Source organism: Camarhynchus parvulus, chromosome 13 (genome assembly GCF_901933205.1).
Source record: "Camarhynchus parvulus chromosome 13, STF_HiC, whole genome shotgun sequence".
Lineage (NCBI taxonomy): Eukaryota > Metazoa > Chordata > Aves > Passeriformes > Thraupidae > Camarhynchus > Camarhynchus parvulus.
The window spans coordinates 9,358,703-9,385,618 of record NC_044583.1 but is presented as its reverse complement, the minus strand read 5'-3'; the positions used below and the strand labels follow the sequence as shown (position 1 = coordinate 9,385,618).

The 26,916-nt window shown below is 47.3% G+C and overlaps 2 protein-coding genes across 2 annotated transcripts; both read left to right on the top strand.

The window, feature by feature from the left end:
* Positions 1-694: 694 nt before the first annotated feature.
* On the top strand, positions 695-9,219 carry CXCL14 (C-X-C motif chemokine ligand 14). Its single transcript, XM_030957587.1, has 4 exons — positions 695-1,016; positions 1,876-1,981; positions 6,402-6,512; positions 8,038-9,219. Exons 1-4 carry the CDS (start codon positions 953-955, stop codon positions 8,051-8,053), a joined length of 297 nt encoding a protein of 98 aa, XP_030813447.1. The 5' UTR covers positions 695-952; the 3' UTR covers positions 8,054-9,219.
* A 15,706-nt stretch (positions 9,220-24,925) lies between these two features.
* On the top strand, positions 24,926-25,757 carry NEUROG1 (neurogenin 1). Its single transcript, XM_030957624.1, has 2 exons — positions 24,926-25,054; positions 25,226-25,757. Coding segments are annotated over exons 1-2 (534 nt in total). The 5' UTR covers positions 24,926-25,052.
* The last annotated feature ends 1,159 nt before the right edge of the window (positions 25,758-26,916 follow it).

Genomic DNA, 26,916 nt, shown 5'->3' with positions numbered 1-26,916 from the left:
GCTGGAGGAACCGCGGGGCCGCAGAGGCGTTTGGAGAACGCTGCTGTGAAGGCAATTAGATCCCACTCTGATCTCCACCCGTTTCATTTAGACAAAAATCTGGAATCTGGATTTGAAGATGCTCTTTTAGCTGTTTCTGAAATCAGAAATAGATTCTGCAAGGAAGGAGGAATATCTATTTACATCCATGAAGTTCCCGCGTGTTGCTACCCTGTTCTTCACGGAGCAGAATATTGTTCATTAAAGCAACAATAAACCGAGCTTATTTCCTGAAACCTTCCACATTCTCAACACACCTAACAACGCTTTTAAGGAATATTCTTCCCCATTTGATTCACTGAACTTTCCTTTAGATTTAGAAGCCTGCTAAAGCTAGAAAAATTAATATATAAGTCAATCTGTGGCAAAAGGTGACACCCCTTCCCAGGTGAGACTTCTCCAAATCTTATTTCCAAGGTGCATGGGAATTTCCGCGGAGCGCGGGCATCCCTGGAGCGCTCGCAAGCGGATGGTTTTCAGCTAACAGCCCCATTCATACAAATGCACACATCACCCTCCCCAGCAGCCCTCCGCTGATGGGGAAGGTCCCAGCTGGGCAGGGGCAGCAGCAGCCGCCCCACCGCCTGCGCTCCCCTAGGGGATGTTCGGGGCGGGGATGGGGGATGTTCCCCCCGGGGTGCCGGTCCCCCCCTCTCCGGCGGGCTGAGGAAGCGGAGGGAGCCGTGGAGTTGCTCTGCATATTAATGAGCCGGGAGCGAGGGCAGCGGGAAGCGCTTTAAAGGAGGAGAAGGCAAAGCAGCGGCAGAGCGCAGGCAGCGCCGCTCCGCCGGGAGCCGCTCCGCCGTCCCCTCCCTGCCCACCCAGCCCCGGGACAGCGGCATCGGGGACACGAAGCCCAGGCGAACACACACATCAACCCCCCGGCGTCTCGTCGGGTACCTGCTGTCTCACAATGAAGCTCCTGACAGCAGCTCTGCTCCTGCTCTTCATCGCGATGTGCTTAGCCAGCGCGGAAGGTAAAGGGGTTTGTTCTGCTTGTTCCCATGTAAATCTCTTCTCCGGTAATTTGTGTTTGTGTCTTGATAGCCCTGGCTTGGGTTGAGCTATGCCCTGCACGGTGGTAAGGTGTGATAAGTGGAATCTGTGAGTAAGGGAGCTGCAGGTTATGTAAAGGTGGAGGAGAGGTAAAATACAAGGGATGAAGTTGTGTCTTCATTTGTGTCTTCAGTACAAGGCAAAGAACTCGCAGGGGGGCAGGTCGTGCCATGTTCTTCGTTATTCAGGAATAGAGCTCAAGCATCTCCTCTGAAACTGAGGGTGGTTTTCAGGGCAAATAGAGCAGAGCTGGATGTGAGGTGGTGGCACAGTCTGTGTCTTCTGCTGTGCACAAAAATGATGGGTAAAAAATGCTCAGCTTTTGTCTGGCTATGACTGCAGCACAGCATCCATGCAAGGAGAAATGACTCAAAGTCCTACAAAGTCCAAGTGAGACACGAGTGAATGAGAAAGTAGCCCAGACACACACTTGCTTGCTCAGTTTAAAGCAAGTTCTGACTCTTTCATTTCCTTTTGTTAAATACAATTATATTTAATCACAGCAGGTGCACTTTAAAAAAATCTGCCATTTACAGTCCCAGAGCATATATAGTGCTCTCAAAAAATATTTCCCAGAGAGTCGCTACCTTTTCCTGGGATATACCAAAGGAAAAAAAAATCTCTTTTTAAGCTCAACAGCATTTAAAAAAATTCATCTTTTCTCAGCCAGGCTTGAAAAAGCAAGCTGAAGTTTTCCTGGATGCAGACAGGCTGGAGGGGAAGGGACGCTTGGTATGCAGGAAGCTTTGCAGGCGCATGAGAAAATGCTTTTTCTTGTAGGCGTGAAGTGCAAATGCTCAAGAAAAGGTCCTAAAATAAGATTCTCTAATGTACGGAAGCTGGAAATAAAACCGAGGTACCCATTTTGCGTGGAAGAGATGATTATGTAAGTTTTCCTTCATTTATTTCTTTCTGTTTCCCTGCTTCACCTTATCTGCAAGTTCCTTCTTTGTTCTTTGTTTTCCTCATGCCCTGGCATGCTAATTCCTGGGCATAGTAATTTTCTGCATCAGATTTAAAGAAAAAAAAAAAAGTGCAATTCTGACCAAAATCCCAAGTATCATTTTTTGACACAATTTTTTTTATCAAATAATTATTTCCAGAATGGGAAGTAGTAAAAAGATTATCATTAATTCAAGTGAAAAGAGGGAAAAATTATACTCCAAGCAGTCCGATACAACACTCAGAACTATTTACTCAAGGTATTCTGGGCATGCAGAATAAACATGAGCAGTTTGGTCTGTGGTGGTTTCTGAAAGGAAGAGTTACCCCAGCCTGCATTATACTAGAGGGATCTCCTTCACCTGCTGGGGTTATTCAGCATGTAAAAAAATTCTTTCCTTGCAGTGTCCCTGCAAGTCAGGACCAATGCTGCTGTGTAATCTCAAGCTGATGTAGTGGGTAACCAAGCTGAGGCAGGTACTGGGATTTTTTACATAACTGGCTAAAAAAAGAGGGGGTTTTTTACATTTTAAATATGGGCGGATTTGCCTTTTTTCCTGCCCTGTTTGGATATCATAAGATTCCCCCAACAAAGCACCATTCAACCAGCGCACGATGCAGCTGGGTAAGAGCCAGAAGGGCAGATAACCCAACAGGACTGCACCGAGCCCCCCTGCCACCTAAGAGGGGAGAGAATTGTCCCAGGATCAGCCACAGCCCAGCACCCTGAGGACTGATTGCATCCAGCATTGTGCTCCCCATGGAAGCCTTGCCAGTGGCTGACCAAGGGGATCTGTGCAGGCTGCAGATCCCCCCAGCACCCTGCAGTGCCCACGGGGCTGGATCTGCCCGTCCACCTGGCACAGATACCTCAGGAGAGACCATGGAGTGCCCACGTGGAGCTGCCAGGCTCAGCACCTCAGGGAGCTCCTGGAGAAGGAATGGAGATTCAAGCTTGCTTAGGCTTCCTGCAGAGCCAGAGCAGCATCCCTGTGAGCAGTGCTGAGCTCTGTGAACATCAGACCCACATCTTTGAAGCCCAAACCTGCTGGTGGTGATCTGAACAGAAAAGTTCTTGCAGAGAACCCTGCCTGAATCAGCTTTACTCTGTTTGCTTTGACCCTTCAATAGTAAAGTGATGTCACAGAGGGACGCTAACTCTCGGCATCCCACTCCAGTTATTTGCCCAAAAGCAGATGGTGACTAGGGGGTATGAAATAAATCTCATTAATGCAACATTTTACTTCCAGTTAGAAATCTGGGAAAGCAAGAAAGCCTTGTAGGAGCAGTTGCTTTTCCAGCCTGACAGGGCAGATGTCGAGCAATACTATTCAAGGCTGAGGCTTGTCCAGGGTTTGCAGCAGCTGCTGGGACAGAACTGTCCCATCACTGTCCCATCGCTGGGGGTGTCTGTGCGGCAGGCAGGGCAAACCCACTGCCATCACCACCTTTCCAGCCCCACTGATGCAGCCTGAACTCAGCATTGAAAGCACTGAAATTAATATTCTGGGAACCAATTTATCCGGGAGCCTCTGGACACGGCACAGAGGAGCTAAATTCCTGCAGCTGAGTTTTTGTTGCTGCAGTGATCATCCAAACAAGTTGTCAAAGCTGCATCCCCTTCTGCCCTCCTTAAAAGCTCTCAAATAGCAGAAATATGATATAAATTATGTTGGAATGAGAAGCAGTGGGTATGGGGGTGCAGTTAGGGAGGTTGTGGCCATAACCCCCAGCAGAGCTGTGCCACAGGGTAAGAGACAGTTAAACTGAGTCCTCAGTCCAGTCAAAACCTATCAGGATTCATGGTACATCCAGCAGTAATTGTGTGTATCTGTTTCCTGGAATGAGGGGAAGCAGCAGAAAATAGGAGGGAAGTTTAACTCCTTCTACCTGCAATGCTCTGCAACACCCCCACCCATGTTTTGCCCCATCCCAGAGTGTGGGGATAAGTCAGGCAGAGAAGAGCTGATGGGAAATGGGCTCACAGTAGTGCCTTTCTCCAGGGGCAGGAAAGGCAGTTCCGCAGCAGCCTGGGATGAAAGGACCACAGACAGGATCCCTGAGGTCCTGGAGACAGGGTATTTACAGTCAGGGGTGCAGCCCCTCCATCCCTGCAGATGAGATGTGTGGGGACACAAGGTGCTGGGGTCACAGATTGATTTGGGGTGTTTATCACAGCCCTGGAGGCAGGGACATACTGGGCAGAATTTTGGCACAGGCACACTCAGACACCAGGGTGAAGGCTCCAGCCACCAAGCCTGGGCAGCAAAGGGACAAATCCCACTGCAGGAATCCAACTGGAGATGTGGGTTCTGGTGCTTCATCCCTTCTCCACCTCTCTCAACCTCTTCTTGCAGCCCATCCAGGCAACTGCTCACTCAGGCAGAAGCTCCCACAGCACCTCTTAGGCACATTGCCCTACATTTGTCAGACCAGCATCCCCAAAAGCAGGCCTAGGTCATCTCAGGGTGCCCAAACATGCTGCCACCAAACCCTGTATCCACCAGGGACTGTCTGAGAATGACAGAGGACCATGGGGCTGCCTTGGGAACATTTCTGCTGTCCGTTCTCCAAAACCAAAGCAGAAAACCTGCATTTGATGTAAAGCAATGCATCTCAGCCTGAGGAAAGACCAGTTCACCTGAGAGCCAAACCATGGATCTCCTCCTGCTCAGACTGGAGAATGGAAAATCCAGAGTGTCCTTCACTACTTCTGGTGCAAATGCAGAGCTTGCAGCTTTTCAGAGGTGTTCCTGCTCCTCTCCTGCAATTCAGCTTCTCCATCACTTTCTGGAAATATCCTCCATGGTCTGTCAGAAGAGAGAAATGAAAGCCGAGGTCTGGATCAGCCAGTGCAAACAGCACAGCTGAGGTGGCCGCTGCATGGAGAAACCCTGCTCTGCCCTCAAATGCCTTAAAACTCACATCATTCAAAGCTACAGGAAAACTCCCCTTCTGAAGAACACGCTGCTTTCTAGGAGTTGACTGAGGACACCCTTAGAACAGAGTTAGTCCATAGTTTTCAGCACTGACCCTTCCCTTTCTGATACCTGCAACCATTAAAGGCTCTTCCACTGCCTTCCCATGCACTGGGGAAAAGTCCACATCCTCCCAGAAAACAACCTGGAAATTACACCTTGACATTTTGTGACCTTAGCTGGAGATGGAGCAGAAAAGAGGAGCAGGGAGGAAGGTTAATTGAATAGAAAAACCTATTTGAACACCTTGTAAAACCTTGAAATTGGAATCATGGTGAGACCCTCAGTTCAGTTCATGCAGGCAGCATGTTTTAATTTGTGAGGCACCAGGAGGGTGAGATGGGAAAGTCTGCAAGGCATTTTGTCTTCCTTTCTGAAGCAAATCATAAAAGAAGCCCTCCAGTATACACAGGTATTTCTGGATTTCTGCCATCATCATACTCATGTCTCTAGCAGCATTTAATTGATTCCACTATAGGGTTTTAGTTAAACCAATGACTGGTTTTCCCTGTTATGGATGGTATTTCCAGAAAATTATTAATTCTAATACAAACTGTCGTTGTGGGTTGGTTTTGGATGTTGTCTGGGGTTTTTTTAATAAGAAAACCAAAAAACTGCTTGATTTTGAGCCCCAAAAGTGGGGTGATCTTGATGTTTCTGGAAAGCTGCCCTGTTGGGACCCAGATCCCTCATGTCACCTCAGCTGTGGCAGCCTCACTGAGCCTCCAGGAGGGAACCTCAAATGATGAAAAGACTTTTGCCATGTTTTGTCTCCCAGCACGCTAGGTCCCGACAGTCAGGGGACACCAAACTGGCAGGGAGAGCAGGATCAGGTGGTGATCAGAGGAGACTGAAGCCCCCAGGGCTGATGCTGGGGCTCAGAGCTTGGCTGTTGGGCACACGAGCACTCTGCCACGTGCAAGCATTTAAAATACTACAGAATTAAGGGGGGAAAATTAAAACAATCAGTTTATTTATAAATAAGATCAAGATAATAAGAAAAATAATCAGATCAATGGAGCAGTTCTGAACATTTCTCTTGGATGAAGTATTGTTGAGTGTAACGGAGCTGTCTCCTCATCAAAGTCCTTGTGGTTGCCTGAATGAGCCCAAATTAAATTAATTAGGCTCAGAAGAAGATATCTAACACTTAGGCAGAGCAAACCCACTGATTAAAACCAGCAGGAACGTTTTCATCTGGTACAACCTCAATGCCCTGCACTGAGCGAGAACAGCTGCTCTGACCTTACCCAGTAAACCCAAAGTATCTGAGTTGATCTCAGTGCCATAAAGCACAGAGTGGAAAGCCCTGACCCTGGCCCGCTGTGGCACGGGGTGGGAGCAGGGGTATTGGCACATCCCTGTGAGCTGTCCCTTGCCTTGCAGTGTGACCCTGTGGACACGGGTGAGGGGGGAGCAGCAGCACTGCCTCAACCCCAAGCGCCAGAACACCGTGAGGCTGCTCAAGTGGTACCGGGTATGGAAGGAGAAGGGCAGGTGAGTGCCAGTGGCTGCATGGGGGAGGCTCTTGGGGGCAAGTCAGGCAACCAGCAGCGTTCAGGAATAGTAAAAGCAAGAAAATGCACACGCTGGCAAATGCTCCATCCAGCAGAGAGGATGCATTTCGTTACCAAAATTACAATTTTAAATGGGTGTTCTTGATATTAATTATTTCCTGCCACACGCAGTTCTTGCTTCTATTTTGGCATTAGGCTGTTCTGACTATAAATAGTAATTATTTTTGGTTAAAATATTCATCAGCTGACGTTCTCAGTTATTTACATACACTCACCTCCCTTCTATGGGGAAAAATCCAAGATGAAAAGCTCAACTACTTTCACACAGTCACGAGAAAAGCAGTCAGGAGAGATGGAAAGGGGGAGCCCTGTCCCACACTTCAATCACACCACCTCAACATCATCAATACTTGATGACGCAGGTATTTGCCAATTTTAACTAACACATCATTCCCAGAAAAATGATAATTTTCTGATAAAAATCTGACAGCTTCTCCTTTTTAAAGAGGGTTGGGATTTTTTTCTAAGTCATAGGCAGAGGATAGAGAGTGAGAGATGAATTCCTGATGGCGATTCCAGTGGTGATGTCTGTCCCCATCTGCAATTAAGGGGAACAGTACAACTCCTGCCACGTGTCCAGCCACGGCCAAGAAAGAGCCTCCACGCACAGTGCAGGTCCATCAAACCCTCATCCTCCTCATTTGGTGGGGAATTTGCTCCCCAAAACTGAGCTCAAGTAAGGCCAGGGAGCAGCAGGCTCCTCTCCCTGCAGCCCCAAGGTGCCCAGCGGTGCCTCAGGCCGTGCCAGGGCACAGCCAGCCCCTGGCCATCTCCCTGAATTCCTGCCAGCTCCCTGCATCTGCTTCACAAACAGAGCACAGGGGGAAGCCCTGGCTATTGCATAACCACATATTTACACTCTTCCCCTGTTTCTTTCTCTTTTTTTGACATAAGGCCATCATGATGATGAGGGATTCTCAGCCCCAGGCTTGTGCCCTCAGGAAACACACAGACAGACAAGCCCATCAAGTTGTGCTGTCAGGAAATAATCTAGAAAAACGAAGCAGAGTAATATTATTGCAAACAGATATTGTGAACACATTGTCTATATATAGCTCATGATAAGCTTCAACATTTGTATATGAGATAGGGATTTTCCAGCATTTAAAGGGAATTAGTAGATGTGGATTTCTTCATGTTATTTACCCAGATAATTGTGGTAGAGTTTGTCACTCTCCACATGCCTCTAAGATGTGACAGTGTTGAAGTCCAACACTCCTCCCAGATGCTTTATGGATATAGGTAGCAACCTGGTAACTGCTGAAGTCAATAACTTACTTTCCAAATTACTCAGCCACAAGATAAAAATCTGGGGTTTGGGATTTTACTATTTTTATGTTGTTATTTTTTATTATTGTTTTTATTTTTAATTATTGTTGCTATTTGAAATGGAGTTTTTAAATTCCTAGTTTAAACACCCTGCTCTTGGTTCTTCTTTTGTTCAGGGTTTATGAAGAATAAGAGGAAGTGGTACAAGGAATGGAGTGGACTCCCTCGGCTGGCATAGGACTGAGCTCTACAGAAGATTATTTCTCTCTCGCAGACATAAGACACAAATTCTATATTATTATAAAGCACTTTTTACCAAGGGTCAGTTTTTACATTTTATAGCCGTGTGCAAAAGGCTTCCAGAATTCACAAGCATCTGTTGCACTTCTGATTTCATACCTGTCTGCTCCGTACTGAAATTAGGAAAACACCTGCTTTTCGTTTTAAAGAAGTTCTTTTGGGAGTTTTTTGGTTTTAATTATGATTCATTCATACTTCACTATGATGGCAATCGAGCTTTATAAGCTCACTAGGCAAACAGAACTGTTTGTGATGTGTTGTACAGCCATGGCCCTCACCCCTGGCAGTGGGCTGGGGCTGCTGCTCGTGTTCGCAGCCTCCACCTCAGCCAGGCAGAGCAGGGACCAAAGACGAGTTTGCAGGGGATGATGCCACGAAAATGCTGTGGCTGCACCTGCAGAAGTGAGGGAAGATGCCACTAAAATGCTGTGGCTGTACCTGCAGAAGTGAGGTCCCTCAGCACCTCGTCAAGTGAGCGTGAGCATCACTTGTGTACCTCTTCTTAAATGGACTCGAGGTCCTGCTGCAAGGCAAAGCATCCTGCATCTCCCATCTAACCTCTCAAGCATTAGAAAGCATTTCTAACTCATTTTTATTACTAAGAAAATGTGTATTTTTTTTTCCACCTGAAGCACTTAAAGAAAGGTTGTGGCTTCAGTACTGAGACATCTTAAGCTTCAAGACTATTGTGTATGTTTTCCTAGATTTGTAGCAACAACAAAAAAAAAAGCCTTTAAAAGGTACCTTTTTATGAAAAATATGATAGGGCAAACATATAAATACGTATGTATGTTTTAGTCACAATACAACATATTCATTATTTTGAATGTAATACTTCAATGTTAAGCAGTGCATTCCTCTTTTTAATATAACAAAACTACCTTTTCATTTGTAAATACACTATAGGAAGTCTCCCTATATTATCTCACTGTATAATGTACTGTACTGCTAAATTATCATATGCTATTTAAATGTTTGAAATATTTAGGAAGTTGCATGCAGATTTCATATTTCTTTCTATGACAAATGAAAAAAAGTAATAAAAAAAAAATCTAAAAAAATTTTACAGCTGTTTGTAAATTTGCTTAAGCCATCAGGGAATTCCTGCCACTTTCAATCACTTGGTAGCTGAATTGGTTTGAGGGGGGGAAATAGTAGATCAGAGAAGCTGATTAGAGATAGAACATCTTGATGACACTGGAATTAGAAAACATTATTCCAGCACAATTTACTTTCCTTTTTCATTTTAGGATTTGGACTTTAGCCAAACACTGAGGAATGCTGTGACATAGAGAAGGACAATGCCATTTGCCTGTAACCAGTGGTCTAGTGTTGTGTTAAGTAAACATAAATCAACAACTTCAGTTTGTAGAAAACCACATAAAAAGTGATTTGTATGAGATCTGGGTTAGATTAGGGATGGTCATACAACAAAAGTCAGGCAACAAAAACCTGTGAGCCACCACCTCCTCTTCCTGCCCAGTTTCTGCCCTCGCCCACAGGGAACCACTTTGCACCCAAGTGCAAACACTACATCCTCCCCAAAGGATAAAAGGAAGGTAACAGCTTGGGATGGCAAAGCCAGCAAGAGTTTAAACACATGAAAAGCTCCTGGTGCTCCCTGAGCAGCCCTGCTGGCCTTCCTGCCTGCTCCCAGCTGGGCTGGGGCAGCTGCACATGAGGCTGCTCCTGGGATCAGCACAAACTCAGTGACAGCAACCCTGTCCTGCAGAGCCAGGGCAATGCCTGGCCTCAGCTCAAGGGCTTCTTTTAGTTCGGACAGACAAAATAGGAAAAAAAATAAACATATAACATATTATATATATATATATATATATATATTTATATATATATATATATATATATATATATGTCCTAAATTACTGAGATAAGGACCTGGCAGAGCTAGAGGAGAAAGAAGATTTCAAAGTAGTTTCCTATTCTGCAAAAGAACGAAGATCAAGTTTCACATATCTATGAGTAAAATTCTTGAGAAATATCCCAGGGTATTTAAGAAATTAAATCTCTGGGGATATCAACCACAGAGAGTTGTTTCTGGCTGAGCATCTGAACCCAATCTCTGGGCAAACCCAGATCTGTGATTGAGCCAAGCCACCACTCTCCTTTCTTGAGAAAGAACATTTTAACAAAAGCAGTAGTTTTTCCTTGAGACGATTCGATTTCAACATGCTGGAAGACTTCAGAAAATGTTTCATTTTATTTAGTGACTACTGGGCAATTTATTTCCTGGGAAAATATTGATATGGTTGCACAGGAGGTGGTTCGATCCACTGGGAATGGTGTGCACAGCTCTGACTGCCCAAGCACAGGACTCAGTGACTCACAGCTCACAGGACAGAGCATGTACAAATGACTTAGCTCCAGGTTCATCTGCTGGACCAGAAAAATCAGCATCAATAGAAACTAAGCACAGAGGAAATCAATTGCCATTTTTTTCCACTTGCCACAATGGGAGACCAAAACAAAAACCAACAAAATAACAACTCCAAAACAACCAAAACAAAAAACAAAATCACAAACCAATTAAAAAACAAACAAACAATAAAAAGTTGCTGGTTTCAATATTTTATTTCTTTTAACCTAAAATCTTTTCAACAAAACAACACTCAGAAACAAGAATTAAAAACCTAAAGAGAAAAAACTGACTCTGATCTGGTTTTCCCAAGCCTGTAAGCCTGCATGTCCAGGCAGGGTTGTTAATTTTCCAGGAACAAGAGGAGAATCCCTTGCTGTCCCTGATATGCAGTTGTAAAGGGAAATACTGCATCAGAAGGTAACAGCCACACACAAAGCATCAGCCACTTTCCCTCAGACTGATACATCTCTGCTAAAACATTTAAATAAATATAATACACATATGTATATGTAGGTCCTTCCTCCACCGAGATTTGGCAGCAATCTCAAGGTTTGGTTTTGTTTTCCCCAGCAGATTTCAGGCTGTGAAGCAGCAGGAGACCCTTCAGCCCAGGCTCCCTCACGCACAGACCATACATTTGTGCTCTGAGATGGAAAATGAAGCTGCTGACACATGGTCTGAGCCCACACCAGCCAGCCATGACTGCTCCTCAGCCGTCAATTCACCTTCCCAGGGGCCTGAACACTTGCAGGAGAAGAAGGAGCCTTGCTTCACCCTGGGGTAGAGGAGCAGGGCACACAGACCCCACAGGTCCTTTACTTGCTGCACCACAAGTGTGTGAACCCATCCCAGAGCCTCCAAAGAGGGCAGCAGGCAGCTGCAAATCCTCTGTAAATCTGCTCCCTGGCACTCTGCAGGAGCACCAAGCCTGCACTGGAGAGCTGCCCACACACCCCATCCTTCCCCTGGGCACCCACAGGCTGCACCCCTTCCAAACCAGTCCATCAGATTTTATTTTAATAAAGGCACAGGCTCACCCAAGCAGCTGCAGGGAGAGGACACAACAGCAGGGAGCCCTGCCTGGCCTTTTCAGTGAGAGCACTACATGGGATTAGTAATGTTACACAGAGCCTTTCACCACTTGCTTTTCACTTGTTCATATATGGTCGAGGTCAGCAATGGCCAGAAAAGTTTATTAAGGAGCGATGGTTGCTTGGTGCTCTCAGCAGGCCCTGCTGTGCCCCAGCTCCCACAGGCTCCCTAAATCAAGGCACGAGGCCACACCAGACAGTCACACACATAGGGACCTTTCCTGAGCACCTCCATGTGGTGGAAGTGCTGGTTCCACACCCACAAAGTTTTATCAGGGCTGTGGGAGCAAACCTGGGGATCCATGGTGAAGTCATTGTTGGGGCTGGGGGTCTGCACTGGTCACCCCTGGGACCTGAGGGGGAAGTTGAAGGCAGTGTTACAGCAACACAAATGCTCTCTGAGCTAATTCACCAGCAGAGCTGGGTCCCTTCTGGGCCCGTATTTCTAGAGAGTAGGAACAAGTGTGAATAAAAAAGTCACCATCCCCAGGATTCACCATCCCAGTGGGATCCAGAGCCAGGGAGCTGTGCCTGATCAGGGGTAAAGGGCCCCTGTGCACCCTGACATCACATAGCAGGTTTTATACAAGCCCAGGCAGAGAGCCCTTGCACTCTCCACACACACTTCCCTTAAGTCAAATGAAGCTCCAGTCACATTTGGGGTATTTTTCCTCCAAAACCAGTTTTCAAAACTGAAGCACTGAAATCCAGATGTGCCCAGCATCTCACCTATTCCTGGTTGTTTCGGTGCCTTTGGGAAAAGGAAAGATGGTTAGGGCTGGGTTTGGGCTTGAGATCCAGGAGGATGGAGAGCCCATTGAAAGCTCTGACTGCACCAAGGCCATGCCAGGGCATTCTGTGGGTCTGGCACTCATGCTGGGATTTGTTGTTCAGTTTGTTCCCTTCAGTGGGTTGGGGTGTGCATGGCCACAACTGGAAACACAGGTATTTTTGAGGATTGCTGTTTGCAGTGCTCACTAACTCTGGGTTTGCTCCATCAGAAACTCTGTGTCTGTTAATCATTGATTCCTCTCTGATCCTAAACCACAAAGAGCCAAGGGTTTCCTGGAAATTCCTTGTTTGCCTAGAAAGGCTGCACCCCATGAGCCTCCAGATATCCTTGTAACCAGCACACATTTCTGGCAAAGATCTCCTCTAATTCCTTCGCCCAGAGTAGCAGCAGGGATTGCCATTGCCTGAGAGACAGAGGATGCAGCTGCATTTGCAAGCAGCTCCAGGTGCTTGCAGATATCAATACACACCTCACAGAAATATGAATTGTTTTCAAAATCCTGGGCATCCAGGCAACTTGGAAAATCTCACAAAAATTTTGGCTGTGCTTTCTGACAGCACATACCTGCATCTCTGTGGAATATGCCTGCAAAGATATTTGAACTACAATTTCACAGAGAGAAAGCTGAACACCTGAATTAAATGGGGTCACCATCCTTTTTACCCTCCAAGGCTTCCCCTCGGGCCAGCACCTCTGCCATCCACCAGTGCTACAGCAGCAGTCCCTGAGCCATGCTACAAGTATTAAAATATTTAATATCCAGTACAGTACAGATCCAGAAGTTGGGTTTGGAGCATTTCTGTGAGCCAGCACTGCTTCAGGCAAAGCCCAGTGAGATCAAAAGGATGCCTGGGAGGCCTCAGCAGCCTGGGATTCAGGCCCCTTCCTTTCTCTCACCAGCACTCTGGTGTCCAGCAGCTCCTTGGCCATCAAATCCAGCCCAGATGACTGTTCTGAAGGAGCAGTGGGGAAAGCAGGGCTGAAAGGACATCTAGTGGCAACTAAGAACCTTCTCAGTCAGCCAAGGGACACCTCTACATCCGTCTGCATTATAAATCAGTTTGGAGCCTGCTCCTTGTGCTGCTGTTGCTGGGATTGCTCTTCCCCAGCTCCACAAGGAAAACCTCAACTATTGCATTTGGTTTAGGAAACGCTTCCAAAGAAATTTTTTCAAAAAGAAAAGAAAAAAAAAAAGGCAAAGCATCTGTGGTTTTGGGAAGCCTGCTCAGAGGTTCACGCCATCCTATTATCCCATCAATGTGGAACTTGTACACTAAGGGAAAACAGAACACCTGGCTCCTCTGTCTATAGCAGCCACATCCATCACACCAGCATTGGAAACTGGATTGCTGCACAACTCAGGGCAGACTCATTCCCAAAACACCTGTCCCAAATCCTTTAAAAACACCAAGAATTTCTGACCAATATGGTTTTCTTGCCCAGAGCTTCTCCCTCCTGCCACCTGCTCTCCAGCAAGCCCAGGGCCCGTGTGGCTGCCATTCCTCTGGTGTTGCATTGCCACCTTGTCCTCAGGCAGGTCCCTTTGACCTCCCAGCAGCAAAACCCACACATGCACAGCAGCACCTTCAGTGCCTGAAGTGGAGAACTTGCTCCCTTCTGTGGGCGCCAGCACAGCAAAGCCAAGACCTCTGCAGGAAGTGCCTGTAGGGCTGTGACACACAGAGTTTGTTCCCTGAACACCCAGTGACAGGCTGCATTGCTGGTCCTTTCACCAACCTCCAAAGTCCTCAAATCCCCTTTGATTTTTCTCCCCTCTTTTCCCTGTTTGTGGCACCAGCTCCTGGGCAGTGGCTGCTCTGACACACACATGGAGGGCATCCAGCCCAGCAGGAGCAGTGGCATGACATGAAGTGACAGGAGAGGGGGCAGGCAGCCAAGGCCTGCAAAATCACCACCCCTGTGGTTTTGGTTTTCCTCCTGCTCAGTAAAAGATGTCAGTGAATTCCTCTTGAATGGGTTTCAGAACCTCCTCCAAGGAAAAAAACCCTCCTGTTCATGTTCACTTAAGGCTGATAATTACAGGAATAATTATGATTTATTCCCATCATAAATCTTGGAGGAGGAAAAGGGTTTTGAGGTTTGTAAGATTTGCTGGATGACAAAAGGAAAACACAGCTCTAATTGCCCTTCTTTGTTGTGTTTAATTAAGGATTCTGAAGCAACTGATCTCAGGGTTTTTTTCATGGTTAGAAACCTGCAAGGAAAAGAAAATCTTTCTGCAGAGGCACCAATCAAAGCTTTGTTGGGTTACTAGGCACTAAGTGTGCTACATCTGAACACTCAGGACACCCAGAAAAAGAAGCTTATTAAAGGAAAAGAAATGCTACAACAGGCTTCTTTCCATCACCACCCCCCCACTTCCAGTAGGCCTTGGCAATTTTGAGCTCACTTCTAATCCTGGAAGAAATGTCTTTTGTCTTTACCCCTCAGCATTTTTACCTCATTATTGACCAATTGTCTTGCATAAAAACACTTCTCCATTTCTATTACCTTCATAATTCCACCATTTACGTATTTCCTTGTGGTTTGCTCCAACTTCCTTTTTTTATCTCTCCAGCCTTATCACTTCTACGACCACATCAGGAAAATCAAACCAGCCCAGAGCTCCTCAGCTCCTTCCTTGGGGCAGCAATTCCCAGTCAAGCACCACATCTCCCCAGCAAGAACCAGTTTGCCAAGTGCTGCCTCTCCAATTCAAAGTGTAAGTGGCTGGCAGGGTGTTCCCTCGCGATTTTTGTGCAACAGCTGAAACAGTTGTGCCAGGAAAATCCAGTTCCTCATTATAGCAACCAGTGTCAAATGATCACGTCTGGCTCTGAGCGATGCCACCAGCCCACGAGTTATGTTGTGCTCAGCCAAGGCTGCAGGGAGCTGAGGAATAAAAAAAAGGCAAGAAATCCTTGGGATTGCTTTCAATCTGAAGCACTTGGGACTGTGCTTTTGCAGAAAGCAGTGGTGCTTGAGAAGGGTGGCTGAAAACAGGACCAGCACTCACTGCCTGCCCAAAGGGAACAGAGAAATACAGAATATTCCACAAGAATCATCGAGTCCAACACTCATGTGAATGGGCCTGTGAGGAAACAGGTTTGGGTTTATTTTTTTTATTTTCCACATCGAGCTTTAGCCAAATTCAGTGTTTCCCTTCATCCTTTTCTCCTCACCCTAAAGGAACATTTCCCAAACATCATGAAAAACCTAGTAAGTGTATATATATATATATATATACACACATATATATCTATAGATATATATGTACTTACTAGTATATATATATATATACACTAGTAAGTATATATATATACTTACTAATACATATATATACTTACTAGGTTATATATATAGTGTATATATATATGTACTAGTAAGTATATATATATACTTAGTAAGTATATACATATACTAGTAAGTATATATATATAGATATAGATAGATAGATAGATAGATAGATAGATAGATAGATAGATAGATAGATAGATAGATATACTTACTAATATATATATACTTACTAGGTTTTTCATGATGTTTGGGAAATGTTCCTTTAGGGTCAGGAGAAAAGGATGAAGGGAAACACTGAATTTGGCTAAAGCTCATTGTGGAAAATTAAAAAAAAATAGAAATGAAGAATAGCCATAAAGCAAAGAATGGAGGGGAAACAATATTTTTCCGTGTTATAGGAGGTATTTCCCCACTTACTTGAAGCAGGTACCCGGGTTTTCCAGCAGAGCCTCTGCACAGGGTTATCCATCCCGGCCACTGCAGAACGGGCTCTGAGCTGCAGCTTAGTGGAGGTTGACACCTTGTGGCAATTCCCATCACTTACAAGTCAGGAAAGCTAGGGTTTTTTTCTTTTTTTTTTTTTTTTCCCTCTCTGGTGAAGATGGTGGCTGGAATTCATAGCCCCAGAGGTAAATTCCCAGCACCTGGCACATCATCTGTGGTGTGGGGGTCTGGGGCCATTAACAGTTTAATGAAGATAAATAGCACCAAACACTGAGAACGATATAAAAATAAATCCAAGTCATATCCTACTTGTTTCTGGGGGAAAAATAAAGAAGAGGAAAAGAAGATTCCTTGGGATAGCACCAGCTGTATATACACAAGAACCACAAGACAAGAAATAAAAAGTGATCCAGTGAAAGATATTTCTCACCCAGTTTTCAGTCTCATTGGATCCTCTCCTGTTTGCACAGTAGGGGTAAGAGGGGCAGAGCCCTGATTTACTCCAACAGCTGCTTTGGAGAAGTGAAGCTGCACCAGCTCCAGAGAAAATATCTCTATATTCTGTTTATTCCCACTGGAATAAACAGAAACAGCCCAAGACCTGACACACATTAAACCTGAGGTGAAGGAAAAAATGCCCTGGGTTTGATGCCTTGGGGTTTAAGAAGAAGTACATTCACTTCTTCATTTATAATTAGCTATTTTAAGACAATTTGCTACATGCTTAAATTGGAAGAGAGAGCGGCATCCCCTCACCAGAGGCCCAGCAGAAACTTGTCAGCCAAACTTGTCTCCCCTCATTAGCCAAGCACTTGTTTCAAAGGAGCTTCTTATTGTGGAAGTGCACCCAGCCCCGAGGGAAAAAAACTTCACCTAGGACAACATTTGCTTTCCCTTAATCATGCTGCTCCATTGTCTCATTTCCTGAGTAGTGAATTCCTGAATACTAGAACTAGTACTTTGTATTTACTTAGCATTTTACTCCTTCAAGCCATTCCAAAATATGTGTTAGCAGGCCTAAAACCTAGAGCTACACCAGGAGACCAATGTTCAGGGATTATAAGGCCTAATATATATCTTGAAAACTATTCTTTCCACTTAACTTTGAGCCAGCCTTAGCTGCATCCTCCACAGTCCCACTCCAGGCATAAAGCTCAGCACCTCAAGTGTCTTCCTGCAGAATTTCTCCTTCTTACTCTCTGCCCAGTTCAGCTGCACCATTTTGTACTGGGGCCAGCAAAACCAGCAGTTTGGACCCATGTGCTGCCTGAGAGTTTTCAAGGGCTGTTACACTTGAATTTTAGCACCATTGTTTTTCTCTTCTTTTCTCTTTGTACCTGGAGGCATTATCGTTATCATAAAGAGAGAGATGGTTCCTGGCTGTGAGCATGATGGAGAGCAAGATGGACTCCCTCACCTTCACAGCTGCTTTCACCCACAAGAATTTGGACTGGAATTTCAGATGTTCATACCTCTTGGTTTGCCCCTGAAAAATGGGACCTTTAAGGGGTATATTGCACATATAATACTAACATAAATGGTAAGTTAAATGGATAACCAGAGGCCATTTAAGTCAGTGCAAAGGATCCCTTTAAATTCCAGAAAGCAGGGCAAATGTACACATCATGTACCAAAAGCTGAGATGCAAACCCTTGTCCCTGCATGGCCGAATTTGCAGCACTGAGCCTTGGGGTGTCACCCTTGTCCCTCTCATGGCCAGGGTGGCAGCACCTGCACCCCACAGGGTCATCCCTGGGGTCAGGGTGTAGGGCCCTGAGCCCAGGACTGTTGGCTGGAGCTTCTCCTTTCCTACCTGCCCACTTTGCCCAGGCTCTGGGGCTCCTGCAAACCCTGCCAGGTCCCTGCCTAGCCCTCACATCTCATTTGGGGTGAATTCACCTGCTTTTTTTTTTTTTTATTGGGGAATTGTCAGCTTCTTCCTCACTGATATAATCTTTTACTATAGATTGCCTCTATTTATGTATGCAATGCATCCAGTTTACTTTAATGTGAACATCTGGATGGTTTCATACTGATGTTCCTTTAGAGAAAAACCTTTCATACCTGCCCCAACAGCCTGGAAGTAGATGTACTTCAAAATGGCTCCACACTAAAAACCACCTTAAGCATCTGAATTTTCTTTTATGTACATTGTGCTCTAATTGCTGGGGCAGAGCAGAGACTGAGGTGTGACAGGGAATTTTGATCAAGGCTCCCTGGGAGTGCGAGTGACCCAGCCTTCCTCTCCTAGTCTGTGTGCAGAAGTGCATTTATTTATGTATGTAAAATCAGCATCACCACAGGAGCCGCACGTGTGCCTGTGTGTGAGTGTTTCTGCACACATCTGGGTGTGCAAGGGACGTGGGTACATGGCTGGGGGCACATGTGGGACACGTGTCTGTGTGGCACATCCATGGGGGGGCTGCTGCCCAGCCCTGCCCTCCCGCCCCAAATCCTGGGGAAGGAAGCAGCCAATTCCCTTCGGGTGCAACCCTTGTCCCTACAATGCCAGAGGAGGGATTATACCAGGGATTAACATTTTAAACTCCCCTTCCAGACCTACTCAATCAAAGATCCTCGGGCCAGTAATCGCATTTCTGTCCTGGGATTACTGCGTTCCTGAGCCCAAACCTCAATTTTGGGAGAAGTTGGGGAGAGCTCCCCCCACACTGCCTGCATACCCCAAACTCCCTGGGTCGGGGCAGAAGCCTCTGCATTTAGATTTTCTTCCTGTTTTTTTAGCCATTCTCTCCAATTCCCCTGCCAAGGTCAGGAGAAGAGTCTTTTCTTGTCGCCTGCCTGCTCCTAATTCCCAGTAATTTATCCCGTATTAAAACTCCCTTAAGGAAGAATGGCCCGGGACCAACACCTGCTATGCAAATGGCAGCAAATCCCCCGGGGCCCCGCGGGGCACTGGGGACCTGCAGGCTGCCCTGGGCCATCCTCCCCCGCCTGCAGGGCTGCATCCTCAGAGCCCCAGAGCTGGGGGCCACCCCAAAGCCCCCCAAGAGTTCAGGCTCAATTTCACCCCCACTTTATGGTGCTTAAACCTTTCGTGTTGTCTTTGCCCCTCCTAAGCAGAATTATTGATAGGGAAGGTATAAAAGAAAACCTGAGTATGTAGTTAAGCTTCCTGGTTTGGATGTGGTTGGGGGATTTGTTCTGCAGGGCAGTCAGTGAATTTTGTCCATTTCTTTCAGGATAAGTATTTTAGTTTCAATTAGCAGAATACAGATCAACAAAAGAGGGAGGGAGAAGGTGGAAGGGGAAAAAAGATAAGAAAATTCTCTTGCACAATATAGGTGCAGGAGGAAAGGGCTCATTTCTCAGAGGTGACAACATCCTAATCTCATTTCTCCCAGTTAATGTGGTAGCCAGGAGGCTGGGGAAGGGCCAGGCAGGGTCTGTGCCCCAGCAACACCACCACACCAGGAGGGTTTGGCCCTTTTTATTGGAGAACTTGGATTGGGGTTTGTGAAACCTTGGGCAGCCAGTTGCATTCCCAGGTACCTGCACCCCACACCAGGTCCAGCCCATGTCCCGGGGGTTCCCATGCTGGGGAGCCCCACAGGGACCCCACAAGCCCCTCCATCTCCAGAAAGAGTGATGCTTTCTTCCCGTGGTCCTTTACCATGATCACACATTTCCCAGCCCCGAGCACTTGAGTGACATTTGGGCTATTATTCAAGGAGATAGATTGTTTGGCCTGAAGATGCATTGTTTGGGCTCCTCATAAAAGAAACAAGTTAAATGCCACAGCTACCACACACAAAAATGACTCCTTCTGGCCATAAAACCAGTGGGACAAGGAAGTGGCTGTAGGAGTCAAACATAATTGATGCTCAGAAAGATGTTATAAATAATCTGCGCCGAGTCCTCTCTCATGTGCCTCAAAACCACAGAAAGTGGCACTTTTTTTTTTTCTCTCTTTATCTCCCCTTGAATTCAGAAGCATAATACACCGTGAGCACCAATAATTGATGTATGTTATAATTCTTCATTACCCTATCAGTGGTCTGGGAAAATTGGAAGAAAAGAAAATGCCAGAAAGTTATGGTAAAACTTAAGATGCGACAGAAGTAGCTTTCTTTGCTCATGCTGTGAGTGTTTGAATAAGAAGAATGTCCCTGCACTGTAACAAGCTAAAAGAATGAGGAAGACAAAGGATTTCACGAAAAAGGTTTAGATAGAAGACAAGGCAAGTGAAACTGAAAGGAAGGAAAAAAAACCATTTACAATGGAACAATGCATGTACTAATCGCTTTGATATATTATACAAACCCAAAGACCCAAAACATTGTGTAATTATTTATAAATGACTTCTCCACTCCTGTGTATAATACCACAGAAAGAATAAAACTGCAGGCTACTCTCTAAACTATTTCTAAATAGACCTAGCTCAAAAGGAAGCAGAAGTGTTTGAAAAAAAATAATTAATGGTTGATTTTATGGTTGTCTCATTAAAACATTTTAATTACAACAAACAAAATACATTTGTGCTTGCAGGGAACAATCGTTTACCAACTCAACCCCCCCTTTCAAAGAGAAGCAAAATGTTACATCGCACGTTTAAAACCTGAAAATAAAGCATTCCCACTATTTCTGCAGATCCCCCAGGAGGGGTTGAGCCCTGACTGCAACTCCCAGGCACTTGTGCAGGATTTCAGGGAGGATTTGGCTCGCTGGGCCAGGACCCCACTGGTGCATGGGGACACTCCTTGTGCTCCCCAGCCCAGGCAGCCCCTGGCACACAGCCCAAGGCCTCACACTGGCCACAGGCAGGTAGGAGATGAGGCCAAATCCTTTACAAAGCCCTTGAGCTGCTCCCAAGGTGTTTCCCTGGCAGGAGAACAGGCTCGTGCTCCAAAAGGGGTTAATGCTGCCTCCCTGCAGGCTGAGATCGCTTTCAAATATTGGGCTGCCAGGGCTGTCCATTAGGCAGCAGCCACAGCATCACCCCTGCAGCCCCTGAGAGCCTCGGGCTGGGCACTGGAAGGTGACTCCAGGCACTGAAGGGTCCCAGGAGCACAGCACAGCCTGTCCACCCCTACCCTGGCAGCCCTCACCACACATCTGTCCCCAGACCAGGCTGGACAGAAGCCACTGTGCTCTGCACCATGTCCAGACAAGCACAAGGAGACAAGCTGCCCCCTGAACCATCTCCTGGTTTTCTAAATCCCTGCTGCATCCCTGGGCATCTCCAGGGGTGAGGGGGCACGATCCTTCCTTTACTCCTGCAAGGCACCAGGTCCAGCTTTCAGCCTTCTTCTGTCAGCTCTGCCATCAGCCATGTCAGCTCTCCAAATCTGGTTCAAGAACTCTCCACAGGCAGCTCTGCCTTCCCTTTCTGGCCATGCTTTCAAACAATGAAGGAGCAAAAAAGCAGTATTCTCCTGGTTCATTTGTTATTTTGCCACTCATCCCAAGAACTCATCATTAGTTCAAGACCTCTTGTAGTAACGTAACAAAAGAGAGTATGCTGAATTGCTGTAATGATGTGAATCTTAAGACCTGAAAAAAAAATTATGTACCTCTGACTTCTCTGAAGCATTCTAATTGTAGGAGCAGTTTTACTGTGAACTGCTCATTTCCATGCTTGAAGAGTGATGCTAACACTGCTCTAATGACCAAAATTCTGGTTTGGTTAGAAATGTGAAGTTGAATAATGTGGAATTTTATTTACTTTTACAGGGTACAACAAACACTGACCAGGGAATGGCATCTTCTCATGGTCTGGCTTTTTCCTTGAAGGAAACAGCGCATCCCAAGAGCTGCAGGGAGCCTTGTGGCACATTTTCTCTAAAAGCCCTTCCTCCACCTTTATTCATCAATTCCTACTTTTTCTGGAGTCCAGCCATGAGTGAGACCCCACGCATGATGTCTCAACATGAGGGCAGAGGAACCAGCTTCATGCTCCAGGCGTTACAAGTGTTAATTGTGCTGCATGGAAATGTACCCACGACAGTTTGGATTTTGGATGAGCAGTTTGCCATGTAAGGAAGGATGGGCTGATCCAGCTGTACTTTTGCAGTGCTCTTAGCAAAATATACCGTTTGAATCTTTTTCCCTCTCACTATTTTTAAGTGCTGTTTCTCAAAGCAAATGATGAAGTATTTCTGAAAACTTCCTTAGAGTTCAAAATATTAAATAATTAGCATCCATGAGTGCAGCTGAGCCCAGCTACATTTACATTAAGGTGGGAAAATTAATATCAAAGGCTAAAACTCAGAATAACTATCACATCACTGAGATGCTAGCAGCACACTGTGTGTTTCTTGAAATCACTGGTCCTGTTCCATTTTGGAATTTTTTTATTTTCCTATCCCAGAAAACTTCACATAACTTCAGCAGCTGACTTCCACAGGAGCAGGCCCATAAGGTGTAAGAGCTATTATCTGTGTTGGCTGAATAATTTATCTGCAAAATTAGTAGACTGCCTGTGATAGAACTGGTTGAATTATTCATCGGGAATAAATTATCCAAGATATTTAGCACTTCTTTCTGTTTGCGAAGGCTTCCTGAAACAATTCTGGTTCTGTGAATGCATTCGTTATTCATAAGTACGCAGTGAATAGATTATGCAAACAAATTTCAGCCTATGGGTTATTTGTGAAACATTCACTTCAGCCCTGGCTATTCATGGCTGTGACTGATCACAGAGACACATGGTGCTCTCTCCCCTCCTTGATTGGAGCACAAACTTTTAAAACAAGAGAATAACAAATGACAAACTGCAAATGATGGATAAGGACTAATGAATAATGCGCTTTCACTGCAAAGTTTCAGACAAGTGATCGGTTGTGCCAAAGTCTGTGGAACTCTGGGGAATCGTAAACATTTTAATGAATAAACTATTGACTGCTCAAAGACAACCAAACAAAAGACAATAAAAGTGTTGCAGAAAACACTGGAGTTTATATCACTATATATAAATCGCACGGTAACAAAAGTTGAACACTTTTTGCCATATGCTTCCGTAACCTTTAAATTTTGGTCCCTTCTGGCTTTCTGGGCAGTGCTGGAAACTCCACCGTCGGTTTCTGCCCGCTGACAGAGCCTCTAATTGTGCCGTCACTTAAGGACATGAGTAACTCAGTGAAGTGGAACTGCTTAGCGCAGAAAGTCACTTGTGTATGCAGAGGCCCTAAAAACATCAGCCTGATTGCAGGTCCGGTGATTGAGAGAGCCCCGTCCCTCCCGGGAACAGCCAGGCCCCCCCTCCGTCTCCTGCCGTACCTGGCTGTATCGCACAGCCCTGGTCTGCGAGCGGATAAAGACGTAAAAAGCAGAAAGAGAGCTGATCCTGCAAGCTCGGCCACTGCCAAACTACTTCTAGTTTGAGACTCGTTAATATTCATCACCCAGGGCTTTTTGGATTGCTCACTTCTGTGCGTGATCTTCTTGGCACAAAGAAGGTTGTTTGTGGCAGTTTGCTGGTGTCGTGGGTCGCAAAGCGAGGAGGGTAGAAAACAGAAATCATTCTCATAGAATTCCTCGCTCAGGTTCAACTAAAGAATGGTTGCTAAGAACTTAAAATGCAGAGATATACAATAATTTATGCTGTCGATTTCCCCTGTTTATCAAAGATCAAAGTCATAGAAGAAAATCAAAGGAGGGGGAATCCATCTACATTTTGTGTAAGGGGAAATCAGGTAAATACATGTGAGTTTAGGCATAGGCACCTGAAAATGGCTATTGATGGGCGGTGAAACTGAAAACTTTCCAGGGACACAAGTACCTGAGTGCTCTGACAATGGGGTTTCTTCCAAGCAGGGAGAACGGGATGCAAAGAGCCAGATGTCAGAATTAGGAAACTTTTCAGCCACTTACAAAGCTGTGGCTTCCCAAAATGTGAGATAGCGATACCCTAGCACTGAATGGGGACTAGCAGAAGCAGCAAGAACTTTACAATCAAAACAGCACAATTCTGTGTTTTTATGCAGACACAAAAGAATTGTATCTGTTCATTGTATATACAGTGTGTATATATTTATATACAATGTATATGTATTGTGACTACAACCATCAAAGCTTGTACATAAATGTCCTTTGGAACTTTTAACTTTCTGAACACCTGCAAAATCATTTTTAAAGCAAAGCACGTGAAAGCCAAGGCGCGTGTTGATATCCATCTGAGAAACTCAGGAGGGAAATACCCGCTTGGAGTTTTATCAATTTAGAGCATTCTCACTTTGGCGCGTGGATGTAGGAAAACCGCAAGGTGCAACGAAAGCCTGACAAAATCTTCCGCCCGCATCTGCCTGGGCAATAATCCACGGCTCATCCTCTGGAAATACAGATTAACCTTTCTCTTTCCCCAAACCCCCTGCTCGCAGCGGTTTAAACTCACGCTGGAGCCCCTCCGGCCGGAGCGGGACGGTGACCCCTCCACCCCCTGCCCCGCTTTGTCCTGCCGCCTCCCTCCCCGCACACGGAGGGGGGGGGGACAAAGCGGGGGCACCCCCCCTCTCTCCCCCGTCCCCCGGGGGCGCGGCAGATGCGCGGCCGCCCGCGGTAATTGCGGGCACGCTCCGGAGGGCGCGGCGCACGGGGCCGACCTGCCGCCTCGGCGCGGCCCCGCGGGGCGGCCACGGGGCCATTGTCCGCCCGCCGCTATAAGAACGGGCGGCCGCGCCGTCGTGTGCCAAAGCCGCCGCTCACACGAGCGGATCGCAGCCCGCAGCACTTCAAAGCCACGCGCGGTCGCGTGTCCCCCCCGCCCCGCCTTTCCCCGGGCTTTGGCTTGGCTTTTTTTTTTTCTCTTTTTTTTTTTTTTTTTTATCCCCGGCGCTGTGTCCCCTGCTTTTCCCTATAGCGGCCGGCTCGGCTCTTTCCTCTCTGTGTTTTCACACCGTTATTGCTTATCCTCATCCCCGGGAGTGCCTTTCCATGTGAGTACGGGAGCGCCGGCACCTGCCAAGCACCCGCATCGCCACCCTCTCCGTTATATTTTTTTTTTCCCTCCCCCCACCCCTTCCCCGGCAGCTTCGCACCTTCCCCTTCGCTCCCCCCTCCATCCTCTCCTGCCCTGGCAGTGACAGGCTCCGGCTTCTCTCCCGCAGGATGCCCGCAGAGGCGCCCAGCAGCGGCGAGGGCGCGGAGCCCGACGCTCCGCGGGAGCGGCGGAGACGGCGCGGCCGTGCGCGGGCGCGGACCGAGGCGCTGCTGCACACGCTGAAGCGCAGCCGGCGGGTCAAGGCCAACGACCGGGAGCGGAACCGCATGCACCACCTCAACGCCGCCCTGGACGAGCTCCGCAGCGTCCTGCCCACCTTCCCCGACGACACGAAGCTCACCAAGATCGAGACCCTGCGCTTCGCCTACAACTACATCTGGGCCCTCTCCGAGACCCTCCGCCTGGCCGAGCAGTGCCTCCCGCCGCCCCCCGCCTTCCGCGGCGCCGCCGCGCCCCCCAGCCCCGGCAGCGACGCGGGCTCCTGGCTGTCCAGCGCCTCCCCGTCCGCCCCCTCGCTCTGCGCCTCCGCCTCCGGCCCCAGCAGCCCCGCCACCTCCGAGGACTGCGCTTATGCGCCCGCCGACAGCCTGAGGGGCTTCCGCGGGCTGCCCGCCGGCCCGGGCGCGCCCCTCCGCTAGCGCGCACCGCCCCGCGCCCCGCGCACCGCCCGCAGCTCGGCCCGGGGCCGGCGGAGGGGAGGGGGTGAGGGGGGGGGGGGCTTGTCCCGTTGCACTTTTCATCACTCTCCTTCCCCCAGCCCCTTCCCCCGACCCCCGCCTCGCCTCCCGCTCCGCTCCGAAAAACTGTGAAGAAGAAAAGCGACAGATTTGCTGCCGCAGACGAGGTGAAAAGTCAATTTTACAATTTGTAGCTCTCCAGAGAAGAAAAACGAGCATGAAAATTTGGTTTGAACGCCCTGACAATGCCATGAAAAGGCTTAAGGGGCCGATGCGGCCCGGGGCGCAGCGCGGGGCTCTGCGCGGCTCCCCGGCCCTGCCCCGGGGCGGCTCAGCCCCTCCCGGGGGTCCCAGCACCGGCCCCGATGGGACCCCGCACCCGGCGGACAGCGGAGAGGCTCATGCATTATAGATGCTGACCCCCAGCGCGGCCGGCCTGCTTTAGAGTGGGAGCAGACACGGGGTATTCAGCGACTGGACCAGAGAGCGGTTTAATTTATTCAAGATGTTCATTCATATGAAAATTGTATTTTTGTACATAAAGAGCTTTATTCTATTATTATACCTCTTATCAAAGTGGGGGTTTTGTTTTGGTTTGTTTTTTGGTTTTTTTTTTAAGAAATCGTACTTTACCCTGTAAATAAAATTTTTAACGTTTGTACTGAATTTTGGCAGCGCCTCTTGGAGTTTTGTTTCTTGAACTCGAGGGGTTCACTTGAACTCGAGGGGTTCACTCCTCGGAAGGAGGCTGGGGTGGAAGGGAAGGGGCACTTCTGACACCCCCCTGGCCACAGACACCTGCGGCTACCTGCACACACCTGCTGCCCCCGAGTGTCCCAGGGAGGGGATCAGAGCCCCAGGAGATGCAGGCAGAGAGCCGGAGCACAGCAGGACACCAGCAGTGCCCGTGTTTCAGGCTGACAGCAGGAGCTGCAAGGTGTCAGGAGCTTTGGGGCAAGCAGAAGGTGCTGAACCCCTGAACAGGGCACAGGGCTTGTAACTTTTCCTGAAGCTGTGACACTGGCAGAACGTGACTGGCATGAGCTGCCTCTTTTCCTCAAAGCACGAGGTGTGATGGAGGCTCTCCCAGCTCACTCACAGGCAGGGAAAGGAAAAAGAG

Coding starts and splice junctions, on each gene's coding strand:
- CXCL14 (XM_030957587.1), top strand. CDS start 953: ATGAAGCTCCTGACAGCAGCTCTGCTCCTGCTCTTCATCGCGATGTGC. Junction 1,017..1,875: donor GTGCTTAGCCAGCGCGGAAG/GTAAAGGGGTTT, acceptor TTTTTCTTGTAG/GCGTGAAGTGCAAATGCTCA. Junction 1,982..6,401: donor TGCGTGGAAGAGATGATTAT/GTAAGTTTTCCT, acceptor CTTGCCTTGCAG/TGTGACCCTGTGGACACGGG.